This window comes from Cricetulus griseus, chromosome 2 (genome assembly GCF_003668045.3).
Source record: "Cricetulus griseus strain 17A/GY chromosome 2, alternate assembly CriGri-PICRH-1.0, whole genome shotgun sequence".
NCBI lineage: Eukaryota > Metazoa > Chordata > Mammalia > Rodentia > Cricetidae > Cricetulus > Cricetulus griseus.
This window is the reverse complement of record NC_048595.1, coordinates 459,967,158-459,989,767: the sequence shown is the minus strand read 5'-3', so window position 1 is coordinate 459,989,767 and position 22,610 is coordinate 459,967,158. Positions and strand designations below refer to the sequence as shown.

Genomic DNA, 22,610 nt, shown 5'->3' with positions numbered 1-22,610 from the left:
AGCATTTCTGGGGTTGACTGCATAAGCCCCATATGCATGCGCTAAGTGACCTTTAAGAAGGACAGCCGGATCCCACTAACTCCCCCCACATTTCTTCCAGACAGTCGTGCACACACACACCCTGCTCCCTACTCTTTACTAATAAAACTCTGAGAGTGGATTTGTTGTATATCCTGTGGTCTGCTCTCACACGTGGTAAATTAACAGACGTTATGAAGACTGAGTAACTCCCTTTTTTGAAGCCAAAGGAGTAAAAAGGAGCCTGAGATTTCTCGTCAGGCAGTCTGTGAGTTACCATTGAAATAGACATAAGCAGTGATGTGGTCAGGAGTAACTTAGGAATTTTGTAATCATGGATTGCCTTGTGGTACATGAATTATCATATATTGTTCATTTTTGCATTGCCATATTTGAGTGTATTGAATGCTTTGCGTTGCATAGGTGTTCTTTGTAGTGAGGACTTAAGTATACATGGAAAAACAAATATTGTACACAGGGAAAAGACTATCAAAAGAAACAAACTGAGTTGCTTTTCTACTCCGGATAAAAATGATTAATTGTTGCTTAATGAACCACTTTGCATGTGGAACGTTTTTCTAATACTGAAATCACGAATTAGGTTATAAGCATGAAGCGCAGTTCAGTTTCCACCGGTGGTGCTGGCCGACTTTCTATACAGGAGTTAAGATCGCTGGACCTCAATAAACCAGGCCTTCACACCCCTCAAACGTAAGTGCCTCCACCTATGGTTCTCAACTGCATTCTTTACTGTCTAGGGCAAAGAAAATGTCAGAACTAGTTAATAGAAAAGTGTAAGCCATAACTTAGTGAATCTTGTCTCTTTCCCATAGCACTAGACTGGGAGTCAATGAAATCTGAAAGTGCTGGGTGGTTTGGTTGGTGTCACTGTTTCTCTAATGCCCAAAGTCAGGTACTTTACTAGGCATGCTATGAAAAGATTGTTGATGCCCTTTCAGCACTCCTTGGTCTCCTCTTTTACTTTATAATTAACTGTTTAAGCAGGCACTGCGGTATAGCTTAATTTACTAAAATGTTTCAGCTACTAAAGGTAATGATAAAATCAAAGCCATATTATCTGTTTTGATGATAAGCTATGAAATTATTTCCTCAAGTTTGGAGGGAGAGCCGGGCGTTGGTGGCTCACACCTTTAATACCAGCACTTAGGGAGGCAGAGGCAGGCGGATCTCTGTGAGTTCGAGGCCAGCCTGGTCTCCAGAGCGAGTGCCAGGATAGACTCCAAAGCTACACAGAGAAACCCTGTCTCGGAAAAGAAAAACCAAAAAAAAAAAAAAAAAGTTTTGCTGTCATAGCTGAGTATGTCACACACACCTGTAATCCTGGTATTAAAAAAAGGCTCCGGGAAGACAATGGCTCGATGTGAGTTCAAGGACAAGACATAGTTCACAAAGCAACCAACCAAAGAAACTGTTACTATAAACATTAGCTTTTCGCTTTGAGCGAAGCTGTTACAGATCACAGAAGGCTGTTTCTAGCCCACTGTCTACCCACATCCTATAATGTCTACCTATCAACTAGTCAATGAGCCGTTATAAATTACTTAGAATTATGTTGTACTTTTAGAAATTTGAAGCATTTACATATTTTCCTTCCTGATACCTGAAGCACATTTCCTTTTACCATTGCACATTGTTTACACCAAAAGGTTTTGTGCATTGGATTGTATTAGAAGAAACACTTCACCTGCTTTTTTTTTTTTTTTAAGTTCAGAAAATATGACAAATGGCTGTTCCTAGTACAGGAACTGAGAGAAAATTTGGAGTTTGAGGCCAACCTAAACTACATAGTGAGTCCTAGGGACATCCTGGAATGAAGACTAAGACCCTATATCAAAATTTAAAAAGTAGGCTTTAAAAGAAAAAAAATTCAAACATAGTGCTGTCAACCTATAATTATTTTTTATATTTTCTTTAAAATTCTTATCCATACATAAACAAATTTTGAGATTAAAAAGACATAGATTAAATTTTTTAACATTTTACAGTTATGCCATTTTAGCTTTTAGCTCATTCCAGTGAAAGCAACTACCAAAACCTTCTTTGATTTTGAGAAGTTTTTATGGGTAGGAGAAAAGAGGTATTCACCTAACATAATTCCACAATTACTTGAGCTGTTATCCATACATTTGCTTTAGAATTGTTTTCTATTTTTCTTTCAAGCAAAGAGAGAACCACCTTTGGAAAGCTGAGCACAAACAAACCTACATCTGAAAGAAAAGTCTCAATATTCGGCAAAAGGTAACCAAGTTTTTAATTATATTTAAGGCATAGGTTCTTATAGCCATCCATTGATTCCCTTAGACTCAAAAAAAGAAAATTATATTGTAAGGTGTTTTCAAGACAAAAGCTATGACCCACTCTTTCTGTTTTAGATGGTGGTGTCTGCTTTCCATGATGCTAGAGATGAGCAGGTTCAGACCACTGTTCAGTCGTTGTAAGGCGATGGTCAAGTGTCGAGTCAGATGGTGAAAGAGGGGCCAGCCTCCAGTTACACATTGGAGGCTTTTACCCTCTGAAGTTTAATGGTGACTCCCCAGAGTTTTTTATGGTCTAGATCTGTCAGTGTTAATTATATTAGCAGTTAAACGAAGAAAATGTCAAATACAAACTCAATTTAAAATAACAATAATCATGCCAGATGTGGTGCACACCTTTAATCCCAGCACTCAGGTGGCAGAGGCAGGTGGATCTCTGTGAGGTCAAGGACAGAGAAACCCTATCTAGAAAAAAACAGAAGGTGGGAGAGGGTTGGAGAGATGGCTCAGCAGTTAAGAGCACTGGCTGCTCTTCCCCAGGACCTGAGTTCAATTCCCAGCACCCATATGGCAGCTCACAGCCATCTGTAGTCTCAGTTCCCCCTGACACCCTTACACAAAACACATGCAGGCAAAACACCAATGTAAATAAAATAAAGAATCCATTTAAAAAAGAAAACAGTAATCTCATTACGTGGTTTCAAATGCTATTAATTTTTTTTTGTTTGGTCGGTTGGTTTTTCAAGACAGGGTTTCCCTTTGTTGCCGTAGCTATCCTAGAACTCACTCTGTAGACCAGGCTACCAACAGACGACTTAGAGATCTGCCTCTGCCTCCCGAGTGCTCATATTAAAGGTGTGTACAACCACCACCAACAATGCTTTTAATTTTTAAAAATGTTTCTGGGTGAGCAAGATGGCTCAGCAGGTAAAGGCATTCATCACCAAGCCCAAAGACCTGCTTTCAATCCTCAGACCCACATGGTAGAAGAGAACCTACTCCTGCAGGTTGTCCTCTGACCACCCCTGGACTCATGCGTGCTCTCTCTCTCTCTCTCTCTCTCTCTCTCTCTCTCTCTCTCTCTCTCAATAAATAAATGTAATAGAATTAAAACATTTCCAGTGCAAAACAATTTCATCAAGAAGCAGAACATGGTCTCCCACTTTTAAAGTCAGATACCTTTAATATCTGACTAATGGGAGATAGTTAGAATCTATGTCTACTGCTACATTCAGACTGTTGTAGCTTCCAGTCTCTAGAAAACTATACACGTGAAAGAATGAGAGTGAAAAGAACCAAGCATCTTGGTTTTATTGTAGTGATACCTAGATACACCTTGAAGAACTTTGTCTATAATAAATCAGCAGTTGTATAGAGGTAGGGAAAGTTTGATGTAAATTGGCAGGAAACATTCTGTTATTTGTATGACCTAGGGTATGACCTTAACCTTTTTGTGTTTTGAATTCCTTGTGTATAAGAGTGGAGATAGGCTGAGCAGCAGCACTCAGGAAGCAGAGACAGGTGGATCTCTGTGAGTTCGTAGCTAGTCTTGTCTACAGAGCCAATAAAGGAGCAGTTGGGGGGTAAATAGGAATGAACGTGCTCAGGTTATTGAACAGACTTGTAGACTTCTTGGTACAGAAGATCTGTGGGCCTGAAACATACCTTCAAGGATAAAGTGTGTTGGTTTGGTTTGGTATTTGTGGTGCTGCAGATTGAGCACAGAGCACTGCACATGCTGAACAAAACACTTGAGATCGATCCCTATTGCGTGCGTGCGCGAGTGCGTGCATGTGTGTGTGTTTTATGGATAGCCTTGAAATAATGCAGACTTGAACATAGAAGGAAATACTTTTGATTGCCTTCTACACATATTCTTCTAGGACTAGCGGACATGGATCCAGGAATAGTCAACTTGGTATATTTTCCAGTTCTGAAAAAATCAAGGATCCAAGACCACTTAATGATAAAGGGTTCATTCAGCAATGTATTCGACAGCTCTATGAGGTATTCTGTAATTTAAATTCTCTGAATTGAGTATTTTGTTTCCAGTATTTTTTCTAATCCAAAATTTTCTGTGCTTCATAAAAATGATTGTAGTTTCTTACAGAAAATGGTAATGTATGTAGCGTGTCCATGAAGTCTCTGCAAGCCCCATCCACTAAAGATTTCCTGAAGATCTTTGCCTTTCTTTATGGCTTCCTGTGCCCATCATATGAACTTCCTGATACAAAATTTGAAGAAGAGATCCCAAGAATTTTTAAAGACCTTGGGTATGTAATATTTTTCATTAGTCTAGAGATCTTATCAGAACACAGAGAAGAAACACACAAAATAAGTTTGTAAATACTTTGAATTAGTGAGTTCAGTTTTAGGGTGAACACTGAGCAGTATGTATAGGATAAACTGAAGAAGAAGGAAAATTGACAGATTATGGGGTATTCAACTTTTTTGTTCCTATAACAAAATACCAATGCTCGGTAACTTATAAAACATAGGATTATTGAGCTAAAGAGATGACTCAGTGATTATACTGACTGCTCTTCCAAAAGACTCAGGTCAGATTCTCAGCTCCCACATGGTGGCTCACATACAGCCACCAGACACATACATGTTAACCATATATGCAGACAAAACATCCATATACATAAAATTAAAAATGCATAAATGCGTATTTATGTAATATATATTGTAGACTACTTGGTACAGAAGATCTGTGGGCTTAAATAACACACCAATTTATACACACATACATTCTCTCTCTCTCTCTCTCTCTCTCTCTCTTTCTCTCTCTCTCTCTGTTAATGAAGGTTGAAAAGTTTAAAAGCATGGTATCAGTATCTACTCAGCCTCTACTAAGAAAGGGCCTTCTTGGTGGGTTATGACTTGCTAAAAGGTATTACATGGCAAGAGAGAGCATGTATGTCAGAAATAGATTACATTTATATATAACAAGGCCATGCCTTCAAAAGCCCATTAATATGGTAATAGACTCATTCATGAGGGCTCTCACCTGCCAGAAGCCTCATCTCTTTGTATCATTAGTACATGACTCTAGGGACTAAGTTCCCAACATGAATTCTGCAAAATAAACTTTCATATCATAGCAGTCCATTATGGTAAACATAAAGTACAGCCTGTTATGGTGGCAGGCCTTTAATCCCAGAATTCCCAAGGCCAAAGCAAGTAGATCTCTGAATTCAAAGCTACCCTAGTCTACATGATGAAATACCAGGCTAGCCAAAGCTACCCTGTCTCCAAAAAACAAAGTGCAGCCTGGTTACCACAGTTTGTAGTGGCAAAACCATAGCAGTAAGGTCTGATGAAAAGAATGAGATTGTCTTAGTTTGGTTTCCTGATACTTGGATAAAGCACAGAATATAAAACCAACTGGGGAAAGAGTTTATTACATTAATCATTGAGGGAAGTCAGGGCAGAAACTCAAGCAGGAGCTATGAAGTCGAGCTGTTTACTGACTTGTCCTCCATGGCTTGTTCCATTTGCTTTCTCCTACAAACCATTGTGGCACTACCCACAATGGACTGAGTCTTCTCCCATCGTGAATTAAGAAAGTGCTCCATAGACATGCCCACAGGTCACCTAATGGAGGCAATTCCTTTACTGAAGTTCTCTTTCCAAATAACTCTAGTTGTGTCTGCTTGACAAAACTAACCAGCACAGAGATAAAGATGAAAAGTATTACAAATGAAGACTAAGCACAGAACAAAGATGGTGCCACACATCTGTGATCCCAACACTTGAGGAAACTGAGGAAGAAGAGCTCTTTGTTTGTTTGTTTTAAGAGACAGGGAAATAGATTTAGTGACATATAATCACTAATGTGCAGTATAAGTACATAGAATATAGGAAAATAAAAAGACTGTTTTAGGAGAAGCCTACTGTACTCGGCTGTTAAACACCTTGCAAAGTAATCTGTGGAATGTGAATAAATAGACAAAAATCATTGAATAAGATCATCAGGGTATGGGGTGGTACGGGAGGAGAGGAGAGAAGAGAGTGGGAACTGAGATTGACATGTAAATCAATCTTGTTTCTAATTCAAATAAAAAATAAAGTATAAAAAAAGAATATTAATAGGAATTAATATGTAAATTTGTACAGTTCATGAATATTGGCTGTGGTAAACATACAGGTTTCTGTATTTTGGATAGGATATTTTCTTTATCTAATAGTTTGTTTCTTATCTTGCCATTATACCCCTCTTTTATATGGACAAAGATATTGTATGTTAGCATGGTAGTTTATTCCTACAAAAAAATCCCCGTAAGAGTAAAACATAAACTAAAAAATTATTTAGATAACTTAATTGGTATTAAAAAAAAAGATCATCAGGGTGGACTCAAATATCTTCACAACAAACTAGATTATTCAGGTGTATGTGGAGCTTTAAAATATAACTTTTAGTATATCCTTTATGCTTCGTAATCTGATGGTTCCTTGTTTTCCGGTCTCTCATAGGTATCCCTTTGCTCTGTCCAAGAGCTCCATGTATACAGTGGGAGCCCCTCATACCTGGCCACACATTGTGGCAGCCTTGGTGTGGCTGATAGACTGCATCAAGGTATTTGATTGATGGTTTAAATGTTACCCTTAACATTTTGTTAGTAATAATGCAGCATGAGTTGGGACGGCAGGTGACAGGTCCCTTGTCCTGTGCTGGGACCACAAGGATCCTGGTTCAGTCCATGCCACCCCACCACCACCCCCCCACACACACACACACAAGATCCTGGGTTCAGTTCATGCCCCCCCCCCCACACACACACACACACACAAGATACTGGGTTCAGTCCATGCCCTCCCACCCATACATACACACACACACACACACACACACACACGCACACGCACGCACGCACGCACGCACGCACGCACGCACGCACGCACAAAAATGTTGTAGGAGCAGTAGAAAATGTGCCTTAAACTATGTTGATGTTTTTATATGTGTGTATCTCTGTGTGGTGAAGGCACTTGTTGCCAAGCCTGATAACATGAGTTCCATTTGCAGAACCCACATGGTGGAAGGAATGAACCAAATCCACAAGCTGTCCTCTGATCTCCACAGACATTCACTACTGTGTGTGCTCTCACTGTATTAATAACAACACAAACATCTGCATATTTTTCTCTGGAGCAGAAATACATACAGAACCCGTCCTTTCTAAATCTCAGAGTATTTAGTTATTAAAACATGAAGGATCATATTTAAGACTCAATATAATCTCTTTTTTAGCTTCTAAAAACTATTCAAAAAATGAATTTTACAAGCCATCAACTCAGCCATTCTAATGTGTTGTTTGCATACTAATTAGATTCATGCTGCCATGAAAGAAAATTCACCTTTATTTGATGATATGCAGTCTTGGGGAGAAGAAACTGAAGATGGAATTATACATAATAAGGTACCATAAACTACATAAAGAGGTTGCTTTGATATTCTTCACTAAAAAAGTATTCTTTTATAGAACTTGTCTTTTGCTTTAAGAATTTCTGAAGTTGATTTTTTTTTTTATCAGACTTAATTCATTAATTTTTCTTGTATAAAAACCCTTATGTTGTGGCCACAGCTGGAGCCTGGGTTCTCTGAACAGAGACTCTGGTGTGGGTTTTCACAAGAAGGTCAGTGAATGCTGATGAGGAAATTTGGTGAACACAGTCTCTTTCCAGAGGTCTGGGACTCAGGTAACTGTAGGTCATGGAGATGGCATCAAAGGTGGCCTTGGCAAAGTTGCCCAAATTCTTACTATAGATTCATGACTGTCCTAGAACTTTCTGTGTAGACCAGGCTAACTCCTGAGTCTGGGATCTCCCTGCTTCTGTCTTCCAAATGCTAGGATCGATGACATGGACAACCATTCCCAAGCAAAATACACATAAAAATCAATCTAAAGAAAAATGTTTTTTAGTAAAGTAAAATTGATCTTTAAAAAAATACTTATTAGTGTGCCTACTACTGAAATGACACTATAACTTCCTAAAATTACTAGCCACAGAAATTTAAAAATATTATCTAAGAAATGCAAATGTAGCAGGTACACACCCTTAATCCCAGCACTCAGGAGGCAGAGGCAGGCAGATCTCTTGTGAGTCAAGGCCAGCCTGGTCTGTATAGTAAATCCCAGACTAGCCAGGGCTACATAGTGAGACCCTGTCTCAAAAAGAAAGAGAAATGAAAGAAAGAAGGAAATGTATTGGAACTAATATACGTGCTATAGATAAGATTTATTTTTCTTCCCGTATCTTGTGTTTTATGTAATTCTTCCTCAATACAGAACATAACTATGTGGGGAGGGAAGGGGGTTAGGGAATTGCTGGGGTTTGAAACCAAGGCATCTTGCATGCCAAAAGACCCTCTTAAATTGTTCAGGCTGGCCTTAAACTTACTTTGTACTCGAGGCAAGCCTTGAACTCACAATCCTTCTGCTTTGGCTTCACAAGTAGCTGAAACTGCAAGACTGGCAAATACTATACTGCATGTAGGTTCTTGTTTATTTTGTTTTGGCTTCTGTAGTTAGGCATATTGTCACTTAGCTTAGTTACCACTTCCAAAAGTAGTTGTGCTAAATGTAATAAACAGCTGGGTATGGTGGTACACTCCCATAACCTCAGCACACAGAAGACTTATAAAAAGGAAAATCGTAAGTGCCAAAGAGAAAAGTCATTATTAACAGGTAGTATGAATTGGTTCCGTGTGCTTTATCCATATGTTAAAATGCATGGTAAACCCCGATATATTCTATATAAGCATCAGCTCAAGAATAAACTTTAGATTTTTCATGTTGTCTGATATATTTTAAGGGCCAGTTATTACATAGGCCTCTCAGAATAAACATTGCTTTGTGTACTGGTTTTAACTTTATCTTGTTAAAGCCTTTCTCACAAAATGAGTGTGGTAATCGTTCTAGTCTCATCTTTCATTACTGCCTGAGAAATAGTTCAAAGAGACAGTAACTGACTAGCCTACTGTCAGTGACCTTTTTTCTTCAGTGTGTGTGTGTGTGTGTGTGTGTGTGTGTGTGTGTGTACATACACGTATGTGTGTGTCATGTGCACACATGAGATCAGAGGACAACTTACAGGAGTTGACTCCAACTCAAGTGGTCAGACTTGTACAGGAAGTACTTCAGCTGCTGAGCTGTCCTACCAGCCCATCCCTTTGTTTTAAACAAGAATGCACAAGCCACAGTGAGCAATGATCCAAGCTGCAGAAGCTTCTGGAGAGCCTTTTAGCCTTCTCTCTCGAGAATTATCAGGCTGGAGACAGAGCTCTTTCAGAGTACTTGCCTAAAGCATCCAGAGCCCTGGGCTCAGTGTCAGCAAAGCTCCTAGGGAGAGGCCGCCGTGGCACAGCATGTACAGCTGACTGCACTTCTAGCACAGTTTATCACAGGATAACTCCAGTTTCTTGAGGTCTAAATTTACCACACCTAAGGAAACTGATTCACTTAACAAATTTACAGGAGAGTAAACTGAAGTGGCATGAAAACAGATTAATTAACCAGTGGCCTACCTTTCTGGTTACAGGAATATTTACTGCCTGTCTAGGGTATCCCTTCCCTATCAACAGGATTGGTGCAAAGGGAGTTTGTCTTGGGAAATGAGTACTTCATCTAGGCTTCGGAACATTCTAATTAGCCATTCTCAGAGTCAGATGTTGTGATACACAGATTCCAACATTCGGGGAGGCTGAGGAAGGAGAATCAACAGTTAAAGGTCATCCTGGGCTACGTAGTGAGTTCCAAGACAGCATGTATTACATTGGTCAAATGCTTCATGTTGGAAAACAGGGTTACTTTCTCTTGGATGAATAGTCACAGCTCTAATAGTCTCCTCTTAAGTCTCTACTTACCACGTGATTATTCACCTGGTTTAAATATAGTTATAGCTGTTATTAGTCATGTTCTGGCTTTCATAATTAGTCCCTGTCTGTTTAATTGGACTTAGCTAATCATAGTCCATTTCAGTTTTCCATGAGGTGCCTTCTTGTTTTGTTCTGCGAGTCTTACAGATGCATAGTAGTGACTCAAAAAGCTATAGTTTGTTTGTATAAAAATACTATTTTTATTTTATGTGTATGGTTGATTTGTCTGCATGTATGTCTGTGTACCTCATATGTGTAGTGCCCATGGAGGCTGAAAGAGGGTGTCAGATCTTCTGGACTAGAATTACACAGTGTGAGCCACGTGTGGGTGCTGGAAACCAAAGCCAGGTCCTCTGCATTAGCAACAGTTGCTCTTAACCACCTACCTGTCTCCTGAGCTCCACATCACATCATCATAATCATCATCGTTATTGTTATGTTTTGTTTTTCTTATGTTTATGCATATTTTGCCTGCATATATATGTGCACCACAAGTGTGTCTAGTTCCTGAGGAAATCAGAGAGGATGTTAGATCCCCTGGGACTAGAGCTCTGAATAGTTGTAAGGTACCATGTGGGTGCTGAGAACGAAACCCAGGTCCTCTGCAAGAGAGACAAGTGCTCTTAGCAGCTGAGCCACTTGGGCTTCAGAATCCTGGTTTTTTTGGGGGGTAGAGGGGGGAGTTGTTTGTTTTGTTTTTGTTTTTTATGGAAAGTTTATTGGGGGAGTAAAGGAGTAAGGAGAGAGAAGGAGAGAGAGAAAAGAGACAGAGCCAGACAAAGATCTGTCTGCTCCTCAGAGAGATGGTAGAAAGGGAGCCAGCCCCAGGGATCTTCTTAAAGAAGACTAAGTTTGTGCATTTCATATTGAATTATATTTATTAATAAGCTTCCTGTGTTGACTTCAAAATATCTATCCCAATGTGGTATTTTCATCCCCATTCATACCTAGAAGTAATAGATTGCATACATCTTTATAGCAAAGCTAATGATAGGTTTTTACTCTTATTCTAAGGAATTCATATAACTGCCTACTATTCTTGGCTTCATTTTTATTCAAATTTGAATTTCCAGTCTGAAAAAAGTGAAACAAACTAAATAGAGAATCATGTCTTTGTTTTTACAATCTGCTTAACACAATCAGTTGTTTTTGGACTACACCATAAAATGCTACGAGAGTTTCATGACCGGGGCTGACAGCTTTGAAGAGATGAATGCAGAGCTGCAGTCAAAGCTGAGTAAGTGTCCTCCCTGCGTTGCTGCCACTTAACTCTGGGTTGCTTATCTTGCCATGTCTGCTTTTTCATGAGCTACTTTGTAACAGGTGGGTACCTATGAACTGTTCTTTGTTGGGTCTTTAATGGGAAGAAGTAATAGTTAAGCAAAAGAATACTGTTATAGTCAGACCTGAGTCATAATTCTGGCTATGTGAATTCAAGAAATGCTTGACTTCTTTGAAACCTTGCAAACTAGAAAGCAATATAGTAAGCCGAGCAGTGGTGGCACATGCCTTTAATCCCAGCACTCAGGAAGTAGAAGCAGTGGATCTCTGAGTTTGGGGCCAGCCTAGTCTTCAGTGTGGGTTTGAGGACAACCAAGGCTATACAGAGGAACCCTGTCTTGCAAAATAAAATAAAATATAAAAAAGCTCTCTGACAGGAACACAGAAGATAATTGACCATGCTCTAATATGTAAGAAGTTACAGCACTGCTTAGGGAAAATATGTAAAGTCTCTCTATTAAAACTTGGAGGAGTTGACAGGCCATTATATTTCCAAATAAATTATTTTTCACTTAGTATTATCTAGTGATATAACTAGTGATGGGAATATCACCTTGACACCCATGGCACGAAAGGTCAGAGGCAAAAAAGAGAAGCACTCCCTTAGGGTGCTCTTGGGATATATCAACCTGAAGAATAAAGAGGACGGTCCATCTGTCCTCTAACAGTGCTCCAGCCCTGTCCTGCTGTCCTCTAACAGTGCTCCAGCCCTGTTCTCCTGCTGTCCTCTAACAGTGCTCCAGCCCTGTCCTCCTCCTGTCCTCTAACAGTGTTCCAGCTCTATCCATCACCTGTCTTCCATCTTTCCAGGGAGCAGACAGATACATTAAAGAAGGCAAAACGTCAGGACTTGAGAAATGGTTCAGTCTATAAAGTGCATCCTCAACAAGCATGAGGACCTGAGTCTGGTTTCCTTATCCATAAAATGTATAGTGGGTTGGAAGGTAAAAACTTGAGATTCCTAGAGCTTGTTGGCCAGCCAATCTGACCAAATCCAGGAGCGCTAGGTTTGGTGAGACATGAGATGAAAACAATGAGTAAGGCACACAGTGTCAACCTTGGGCTTCCATAGGCACACATGCATACTCATGACCACATAAATGTACACAGCGCACACCAAGGAAAATTATTGTGAACTAATATAGAAAGCATTTAGGGAGTTACTTACTATCTCTGTATGTAATTAAACATATAAATTAATTTACTCAAACAAATGTTTTTTACATACCTACTATGTGCCAGACACCAAGAATGCAGTAATGAAGAACAGAAAATCTTGGCCTTTGAGCTTTTATTCTGTTAGATAGAAAGGAGTGATAATTAAATGAGGAACCATAAGGCAGATGACAAGTGGTATGGAGGAACACTTAAGCAGGTGAAAGGCAAAGGAAATCCATGGAGTAAAAATAAAGGCTTGCTATTACAGAAGGGCATATTTGCTGCATTGGTGGTTTTGGGAAGTGAGGGTATATGGTGCTGAAACTCTGAAGTGCTGTAGGTTGATTCTGATGAAGTGTTTGGGCTTTTCTCCAGAGGATTTGTATAAGGTAGATGCATCCAAGCTGGAGTCATTAGCAGCAGAAAACAAAGCACTAAATGAACAGATTGCAAGATTGGAGCAAGAAAGAGAAAAAGAACCGGTTAGTAAACATGCTTCTGGACTCACTTGACAGCTGTTTAGCCTCTTGAGCCTATTTGAGAAGACCCTCTTATGGAAGGTGTTTCTAAATGGGTTAATAAGCTTCTTAACGGTTAGATAGTGTGTATTTCGATGAACTGTGTGTGGTGTCAGTGGTGCTTTGTTTTCCCTTGTGGTTTATCAGTCTTGAACTAATGATGCCCAGAATATGATGAAAGATTCCTGCCTGTTTACATAAGACCAAAAGCACCCTTGGAACAATTCCCTGGAGTATTTACTTGCAAGGAGTGCTGTTCTCAAGATGGTAACAAACTAGCTTTTAGAGTATACTGTAGCCTACATGTTTTTATAAAAGTGAGATGATAATATGGGTATTTATTTTAATATGTATGGGTATTTTGCCTGCATGAATATCTGTGTACCACATACTCACAGTGCCCATGGAGAACAGAAGAGGATGTTGAATTCCCTGAATTCAAGACACAGGTGGTTGTTAGCTACCATGAGGATACTGGGAGTTGGATCCAGGTCCTGTGAAAGAGCAGCCAGTGCTCGTAACCCTGACAGCAGAACCTTAACATTATCTTGTGTTTTATCAGTAGACCACCAGATTGTTCTGCAAAATAATCAGATAGTAAATATTTGTGTTTCTATATCCTTGGTTTTTCCCATCCTAAACTGTTTGAAGTCTCCCATTAAATTATTAAGTTATAATGATAATACCAAAGTTCTTTCTTTAGTTCTTTTGACTTCCTCTAAGATAAGTGTAAATATTGCTTTCTTTAAAATATGGAATGCTTCTTGGTGGCAATAATTAATTTTTTTTTTCTTGAAGAACCGTCTGATATCATTGAAGAAGCTGAAAGCCTCCTTGCAAGCAGATGTTGAAAAGTATAAAGCATACATGAGCAATTTGGAGTCACATTCATCCATTCTAGACCAGAAATTGAGTGGTCTTGATGAAGAAATTGGTAGATTAGGTAAGCAGACCTAATGGTGAAAGAGGTCATTCAGATTGAGCATTGGGCCTTTGTGGACTTATCTAATATGCAAACAGCTATGTAATCTACCAAGTTTTTGGTATTAGTTTCTTGAGGCTGTTGTACAAATTATCACACAGCTCATGGATTAAAACAATAAGAATTTGTTCTCTCAGCCAGGCATAGTGGTGCACACCTTTAATCCCAGCACTCGGGAGGCAGAGGTAGGGGGATCATCAGTTCAAAGCCAGTGTGGGATACAAATACAGTTTTAAAAGAAGAGGACACAGAAAACAGGCAATGGAAAGATGGAAACTGTCTTCAAACCCACAGAGATCTGCCTGCCTCTGCCTCCTAAGTGTGAGGGTTAAAGGTGCACCACCTGGCTATTTATATGAACATTACATAATCTAGATTCCTTTTCTATAATTTTTATATTTTTACTTAGCATGTGTGTATGTATGTATGAGAACATGCCACAGGACACACGTGGAGATCAAAGGACAGCTCTGCAGTCTGTTCTGTCTTTGCATCTCTACATAGTTCTGGCTATCAAACTCAGTTTGTCAGTCTTGCACAGCAAAGGCTCTGCCTGCTGAGCCATCTTACCAACCCTAATCAGCTAGACTCTAGATCTCTACCTCCCTCAGTTGCTTGTAACTGTCATATCCTCTGTCAATTCCATGTAAGCAGGTCAGTAGCTGAAACTGATTAAAAATCCAATGGAAAGCCCCATCCCCTTACAAGCAAAATCACAGCTAAGGAGGCTCATGTGTGTCCTGTGCCTTTCTAACATGGTATTCAGGAACACATACCAACTTTAGTTAAGCTTTGAAAAATACTATGACACATATTGCTTGCTAACTTCTGTGACACCAGAAGCAGAGCAGAAGTTGCCTGAAATCACAGAGCCATTAAACTACAGTTTAAAAATAAATTATATGGGCAGCTGAGGATTTCCTAGAATTGTGCAGTTTCTTCCTTTAGGGTTTCCCAGTTTGTGTGTATTCTGTGTACATTGTGTAGGGCTTTAGAGTTTTGGATTTAACTCTTAGTCTGTGTAGTTTTGATCATCTATAAAACCAAGGCTTGTAATTGTCACATAGTATATGCTAAAGTCAAGTTTTTACAAAATACTCCAATTGTGCATGTTGACTTTGCTCTAAATGAACTCTTTACTGTTTCTTGGCCCCTCATCAATATCCTTTGTTATTCTGTATCATAGACTATTCTTTCAATGTAATTAAACCAATACTAATATTATCTTTTCATTAGGACACAGTCAAAAGAATTAGTATACTTGTTCTTTTTGTGAGTGTTTGTCTATGTGTGTGGTGGTATACGTCTGTGTGTGCATTTATGCACATGTGCAATATGTTTGTGCTTGCATGTGGAAGCTGTAGATCAACATCACGGTCTTCCTTGATCTCTCTGCACCTTACTTTGAGGCATGGCCTCCCTCTCAACTTGGTGTTCATCTGTTCAGCTAGGCTGGCTGCCACTGACCTCCAGGGATCTGCTTTTGTGCACCATCTATCCAGATGCATGCCCCATGACCAACTTCTGTGTGGATGCTGGATCTAAGCTTAGGTCCTTGTTCTTACACCATAGGCACTTTACCAACCACACCATTTATTCTTTTTTTTTTTGGTTTTTCGAGACAGGGTTTCTCTGTGTAGCTTTGGAGCCTATCCTGGCACTCAACTCTGGAGACCAGGCTGGCCTCGAACTCACAGAGATCCACCTGTCTCTGCCTCCCAAGTACTGGGAGTAAAGGCGTGCACCACCTAGGCCCCGCTTTTAGCACCTTTTTGTGATAATATTATGTTCAAAATTGCAAACTGAGTAGATGAGACAGTAATACTTCATCTGCCATCTGTTTTAATTCTCTGAGTATTTTAACTTCCTTGATTACTCAAAGCCATTCGTGACTACAAATGAATAGGACACACTTAAATTCTTTAGATCTATCATGCTTTGATGCAGAGATATAATATGTGCATAAAGTTACTTTAGCCAGCTCAGAGGTAGAGCTTACCAACTATTATGCCGTAAAAACCGCATTTCTGAATAATTCAAGAAATTTGTACAAGCGTATTAGAAGCATTTAAAATGAACATTAACAAAATCAAACTATGCCTGTTTACAAGTTTTAAATGTAACTTTGGTTGGGGCCACATTTTTGTCATACAGTTCTTTCTGAAACTAGTAAGCCAATGAGGAATATGTTAACTTTCGTAGTATTGACTTATATCATTAATGAAGCAGGATCAGTTATCCAGAAGAATGGATGTATATGTATAAAGTAGATATTTAAACATCAGCAATCTTAAATTATACTATCAGTTTCTTTGTAGAAATGTAAAAACAAAAATTTGTTCTTCCAATGCAGAACTACAATGTGAAACAATAAGACAGGAGAACACTCGACTACAGAATATTGTTGATAACCAGAAGTACTCAGTTGCAGACATTGAGAGAATAAATCATGAAAAAAATGAATTGCAGCAGACCATTAATAAATTAACCAAAGACCTAGAGGCTGAGCAACAACAAATGTGGAATGAGGAATTAAAATATGCCAGAGGCAAAGAGGCGGTAAGTCATACCATATTCTGAGTGACCACTCATCATTGAAGACCTTAGTAAAAGTCTGTATAACAAAGAGGAATTCAGTAGGTAGAGTGAAAATTTTTTCTCACACTGACATTTAGCACAACTAAAACACTCATATCCTTACACCAATTCATTAATGCCCCCAGTATTTATCAGTCTAATAGTCATCTGTATTCCCTTATCTTCCTAACACTTGTAGGTAAGCTCCAGCCCTGTGTATAAAGGAAATATATCTACACATTTGTAAGAACTAGCAGTGTACCTCAGTGATGGGGCACAAGCTTAGCCTGCTTAGGGCACTAAGGTCGTTACATAATACCAAAGAAAAGTATGCATCACCCAGTCTTGGAACTAGAATTTGGTCAAACTTGATTTAGCTTTAGGCTGTAATTTGCTATTGTCTGCATAGTCTAACCTTTCATAGCCTGTTCTTGATTCTTCAGAAAATGAAGTGTAGTTAGAGTACATTCGTGAATCTGAAGTGAGTTACTTCAGGGTACCTTATCTCTCAAGGGCTGTGTAAGAAAGGGAAGGTTATAAATCTCTGGACAAGGCAAACATTGGGTCTGTGAAACTAGAAAGAATAACATGTATTTGGATGAACAAGCTGAAAGAAGAAAATAATCTAAGCAGTGACCTAGGAAGGGGTGCTGGGTACTAGAGAGCTGGCTGAGAGCAGTGTCAGCGGATCTCCCTAGGATACAAAGGCTTATCTAAACAATTCATCTGCAGCCCTTCCTGCTGCACTAAATTCTGCCCTACATGTCAAGTCTGGTAGCACAGCCTTCCAGCACTCGTGTGGAGAATAACAGCCGCAGCTTCATCCGGATCATCAGAAGTGTTTGCAGTGGGATTCGGTTGTGGGAGAAAGAAATTAGAGACACATGCAGTGATCGCTTGGGAGCTTTTCATTAGACTGAAAAGAGGAGCAGAAAAGCAGTACAACAGACCACTGCTTGGTCCTGTGTTACAGGACCAATAGTTACTGTATTGCAGTAGAGTAACAAAAGGGGAGAAACTGCCAGGCTGTGTTCTAGGGGCAGGGCAAAAGGTATGTCTAATTCTATAGAGCTTACATTCAGCTAGTAAAAGGGAACAGGTTGTCACATTGTAATGTAAAAGTAAGAGTTTGGGGAAGATGGGGACTCCATTAGAGGTAAAGAATACCTTCCTGGTAACATTCAGATATAGCCTTGAAGGACAGAGAGAAATATGAACTACTAAAAATTTTTTTCAATATATTTAAGATAGTACTTTGAAATGTAAATTATCTATTTCTTTTATTTGGGGTAGTTAAAATGTTTTAATTTATATACTGTCAAGTATAACTTTTGAGTTTTTTTTTTCTTTTCCCTCCCTCTCTCTTTCTTCATTCCTTTCTTTCTCTCTTTCTTTATTTACTTGGTGTTTCCAGACAGGGTTTCTCTGTGTAGCCTTGGCTGTCCTAGAACTCACTCTGTAGACTAGTCTGGCCTCAAACTCACAGAGATCCCTCTGCCTCTGCCTCTGCCTCTGCCTCTCCCACTCTCTCTCTGCCTCTGCCTCTGCCTCTGCCTCTGCCTCTGCCTCTGCCTCTGCCTCTGCCTCCCAAGTGCTGGAATTAAAGGTATGTGCCATCACTGCTCAGCTTTTTGTTTTATTTCATATTTCTCTCTAGGTTTAAGAATATAAATTTTAGTTGATAACAAAACATGGGCTTACTCTAAATTATGTGGAGTAAATGAAAGAACAGTGATATTATTGCTCACTAATCAATTGCAGTAGCCTTAGAATTATTGTACAAACCTTTCATTTGTATATTTTAAATTGTTATCCTTTAATTATCAAACTACCAAAAACATAACAGCTTGTGTAGAATTTCAGAAAAGACCACTGAAAACTACACAGTATAGGACTGCTTTATTTTTAACATTTCTTTTGTGTTCTCTTTACCAGATTGAAGCCCAGTTAGCAGAGTACCACAAGTTGGCTAGAAAATTAAAGCTTATTCCCAAAGGTGCTGAGAATTCCAAAGGTCATGACTTTGAAATTAAGTTTAATCCTGAAGCTGGTGCCAAATGCCTTGTCAAATACAAGGCTCAAGTGTATGTAAGTCTGTGTTTGAAGTTCATTTTATCCATGACTAGACTAAGAAGTAAAGCACTGAGCCCCTCTCTCTTTTTCTCTTCTGAGTAGTAGAAATGTTATTTCACACCTAACTTGTGAACTTTAAAAGCCTTTTCCTCTCTGCCTACTTTACTTCATCCAACTATCTACAAAGAAAGTTGATTATAAGTAAAACTATTAGGTCTGTGTAAACAGTCTGAAGTAAGCTTTGGTTTCTAGTTTCCTTCAGCTCTTCTTGGGAGAACAACTTTAGCAGATTTCAAGTACATGCTTTACTGGTGGTCCTTACAAGGTTGCTAACCAGATCAGTTCTTCCAGACAGAAGCCTGAAGAGGGGTAGCCTTGCAGTGAAGTCTTGAAAGATGAAGTATCTGTGGGGAATGTTCTAGTACAACCACACACGTGAGGACATGAAGTATAGTAAAACCACACACGTGAGGGCATAGAGTATAGTAAAACCACACAAGTGAGGACATAAAGTATAGTACAACCACACACGTGAGGGCATAGAGTATAGTACAACCACACACGTGAGGGCATAAAGTATAGTACAACCACACACGGAAGGGCATAGAGTATAGTACAACCACACACGTGAGGGCATAAAGTATAGTACAACCACACACGGAAGGGCATAGAGTATAGTACAACCACACACGGAAGGGCATAGAGTATAGTACAACGACACACGGAAGGGCATAGAGTATAGTACAACGACACACGGAAGGGCATAGAGTATAGTACAACGACACACGGAAGGGCATAGAGTATAGTACAACGACACACGGAAGGGCATAGAGTATAGTACAACGACACACGGAAGGGCATAGAGTATAGTACAACGACACACGGAAGGGCATAGAGTATAGTACAACCACACATGTGAGGGCATAGAGTATAGTACAACCACAAACATGAGGACATAAAGGACAGTACAACCACACATGGAAGGGCATAGAGTATAGTACAACCACACATGTGAGGGCATAGAGTATAGTACAACCACAAACATGAGGACATAAAGGACAGTACAACCACACATGGAAGGGCATAGAGTATAGTACAACCACACACGTGAGGGCATAAAGTATAGTACAACCACACACGGAAGGGCATAGAGTACAGTAAAACCACACACGGAAGGGCATAGAGTATAGTAAAACCACACACGGAAGGGCATAGAGTACAGTAAAACCACACACGGAAGGGCATAGAGTATAGTACAACCACACACGTGAGGGCATAGAGTACAGTAAAACCACACACGGAAGGGCATAGAGTATAGTACAACCACACACGTGAGGGCATAGAGTACAGTAAAACCACACACGGAAGGACATAGAGTATAGTACAACCACACACATGAGGACATAGAGTATAGTAAAACCACACACGGAAGGGCATAGAGTATAGTACAACCACACACGTGAGGGCATAGAGTACAGAAGTATAGTACATAGAGTATAGTAAAACCACACAAGCGAGGACATAAAGTATAGTACAACCACACACGGAAGGGCATAGAGTATAGTACAACCACACACGGAAGGGCATAAAGGGAAGGGCATAGAATATAGTACAACCACACACGTGAGGACATAAAGTATTGTACAACCACATACGTGAGGACATAGAGTATAGTACAACCACACACGGAAGGGCATAGAGTATAGTACAACCACACACGTGAGGACATAGAGTATAGTAAAACCACACACAGAAGGGCATAGAGTGTAGTACAACCACACATGTGAGGGCATAGAGTATAGTAAAACCACACACGTGAGGACATAAAGTATAGTACAGCCACACACGTGAGGGCATAAAGAATTGTACAACCACACATGTGAGGGCATAGAGTATAATGGATTATTTTTCAAGGCAGAAAAAAAGGAAAAAAATATCAGTGATAACAAAACAAAAAACAAACCTGTGCCTAATTTTGAAATAACCAAGGAGATAGTTTTGAGAAGAAAATATTTCTATTGCTAATTACAATTTTTAGATTATTCATAAGTGTTAGAGATTTATTGTCAATACTAAAAATGCCACCTTTGAAATACTTAACTTTTGAATTAAAAAATATTGAGTCAGAAGCTATGCATTTTTCCTTTTAGAATTATCCAGTCTATGACCAAACAACACTGAATCTGCCTGGTCTCATCGAAAGCTAAGCAGGGTCAGGTCTGGTTAGTGTTTGGATAAGAATAATTCACCTACCATGTGTCTGTGTACAGACTGTTCTGATAAAATCAAGCCAGCTACATTCACACATACACACCTGCTTTTTCGATAGTTTTGAGACAACATCTTACTGTGAATCCTGGTCTACAATTCACCATGTAGCTGGCTGGGTCTCAGCTCATGATGGTGCTACTATCTCAGCCTCCTAAGTGCTAGGACTGCCGGTGTGTATCACAACACTCAGCTTCTACATTTATTTCAGGATCTCACTGTGTCGTTCTTGCTGTCCTGGAACTGCCTGTTGGGATCAGACTGGCTGCAGTGTCTTCCGGGTGCTGGGATTAAAGGGGTACAACACTACACTCAGTTTAGATTTACTCTCAGTTAAGAAAAGAAAAGTTGGGGCTGGAGAGATGGCTCAGAGGTTAAGAGCACTGACTGCTCTTCCTGAGGACCTGGTTCAATTACCAGCACCCACACAGCAGCTCACAACTATCTAACTCTAGTTCCAAGGGATCCAACACCCTCACACAGAAGGGAAAACACCAATTCATATAAAATAAAAATAAATTATTAAGAAAAAGAAAAGAAAGTGCACACAGTAAATCATTGCTTACTAGTTTTGCAGGCTGTAAGTTGTCAAACTAGGTACATAGTTTCTGTCAGTAGCCAGGGTACCAGGCTGAGTTTGTGCATCACTGCTATGAATGGTTTCAGATTACTGCAGCAAGAAAATAATTGCCTGTATTAAATAATCTTATAAAAGATTGTTCAGGTACAGAAACCTCTAGAAATATGTTTATACAGCAATAGAGCAATGAAAACAGACGTGGGATGCTGGAGAGGTAGCTGAGTGGTTAAGGAGGAGCATGGCCTTTCCAGAGACCCCAAACTCAAATTCCAGTGCCTACAGCAATTTTACTCCAGCTAATTGTTACTCCAGCTCCAGGGTGATCCTGTGCCTCTGGCCTCTGCAGGAATCTGCATCCAACATGAACATATATCCACAAAGTTAATGTAAATAAATCCAGAAAAGACAAAGTAGAAATAGTTAGGAATGATGGAGAGCATCTGTCACCCAGCTACTTGAAAGAGAGATGTAAGAATGCATTTAATCTTTCAAAAAGCAGCCCTGGGGTGGTTCTTTGTTTTGTGCTGTTTGGACTTTGGCAAGGGTTTTCATTTGTTTTTCTTTTTACTGAAAAAGTGGAAGTGTGGAAAGATTGTATGGAGAGTCCAAGCAATGACACACACGTGGAGGTCGGTTCTCTCCACCTTTAAGTGGTTTCTAAGGATCACATTCAGGTCTCTAGGTGTGAACAGCAAGCTCTTTACCCACTGAGCCGTCTTACATATCTGATTTGTGTTTTGCTGATACTGTAACTTGTAGCCAAGAATGGCCTTGAATTCATGGGGTTAAAAGCTTATGCAACCACACCCATCACCAGGAGTTGGCTTTATCTTCAGTGGTAGAAACCATGTTTGTGGTAGGTCTTGGGTTTGATGATCAGCACCAAAAAGGAACTGGTCAAAATTAGAAGTCAGTAATGACATTTAAAGACTTATAGTAAGTTCCACAAGAACCAGAGCTACATAGTGAAACTCTGTCTTCTCAAAATGAAACATAA

General features: G+C 39.5%; 1 protein-coding gene across 3 annotated transcripts in view; it reads left to right on the top strand.

Annotated features, from left to right (window-relative positions):
- Ndc80 (NDC80 kinetochore complex component) overlaps positions 1-22,610 on the top strand; it is a 34,060-nt gene that overhangs the window by 828 nt on the left and 10,622 nt on the right. For 2 of the 3 annotated variants that reach the window (XM_027397835.2, XM_027397836.2), the window contains exons 2-12: positions 620-729; positions 2,200-2,277; positions 4,178-4,301; positions 4,395-4,567; positions 6,774-6,876; positions 7,628-7,717; positions 11,320-11,413; positions 12,991-13,097; positions 13,932-14,076; positions 16,469-16,674; positions 18,628-18,780. In XM_027397835.2, the coding sequence (XP_027253636.1) occupies positions 629-729; positions 2,200-2,277; positions 4,178-4,301; positions 4,395-4,567; positions 6,774-6,876; positions 7,628-7,717; positions 11,320-11,413; positions 12,991-13,097; positions 13,932-14,076; positions 16,469-16,674; positions 18,628-18,780 (1,374 nt within the window). In that variant the 5' untranslated portion in view covers positions 620-628. Of the gene's footprint in view, positions 1-619; positions 730-2,199; positions 2,278-4,177; positions 4,302-4,394; positions 4,568-6,773; positions 6,877-7,627; positions 7,718-11,319; positions 11,414-12,990; positions 13,098-13,931; positions 14,077-16,468; positions 16,675-18,627; positions 18,781-22,610 lie in introns of those variants that run through there. The other variant, XM_027397837.2, reaches the window with a different exon arrangement.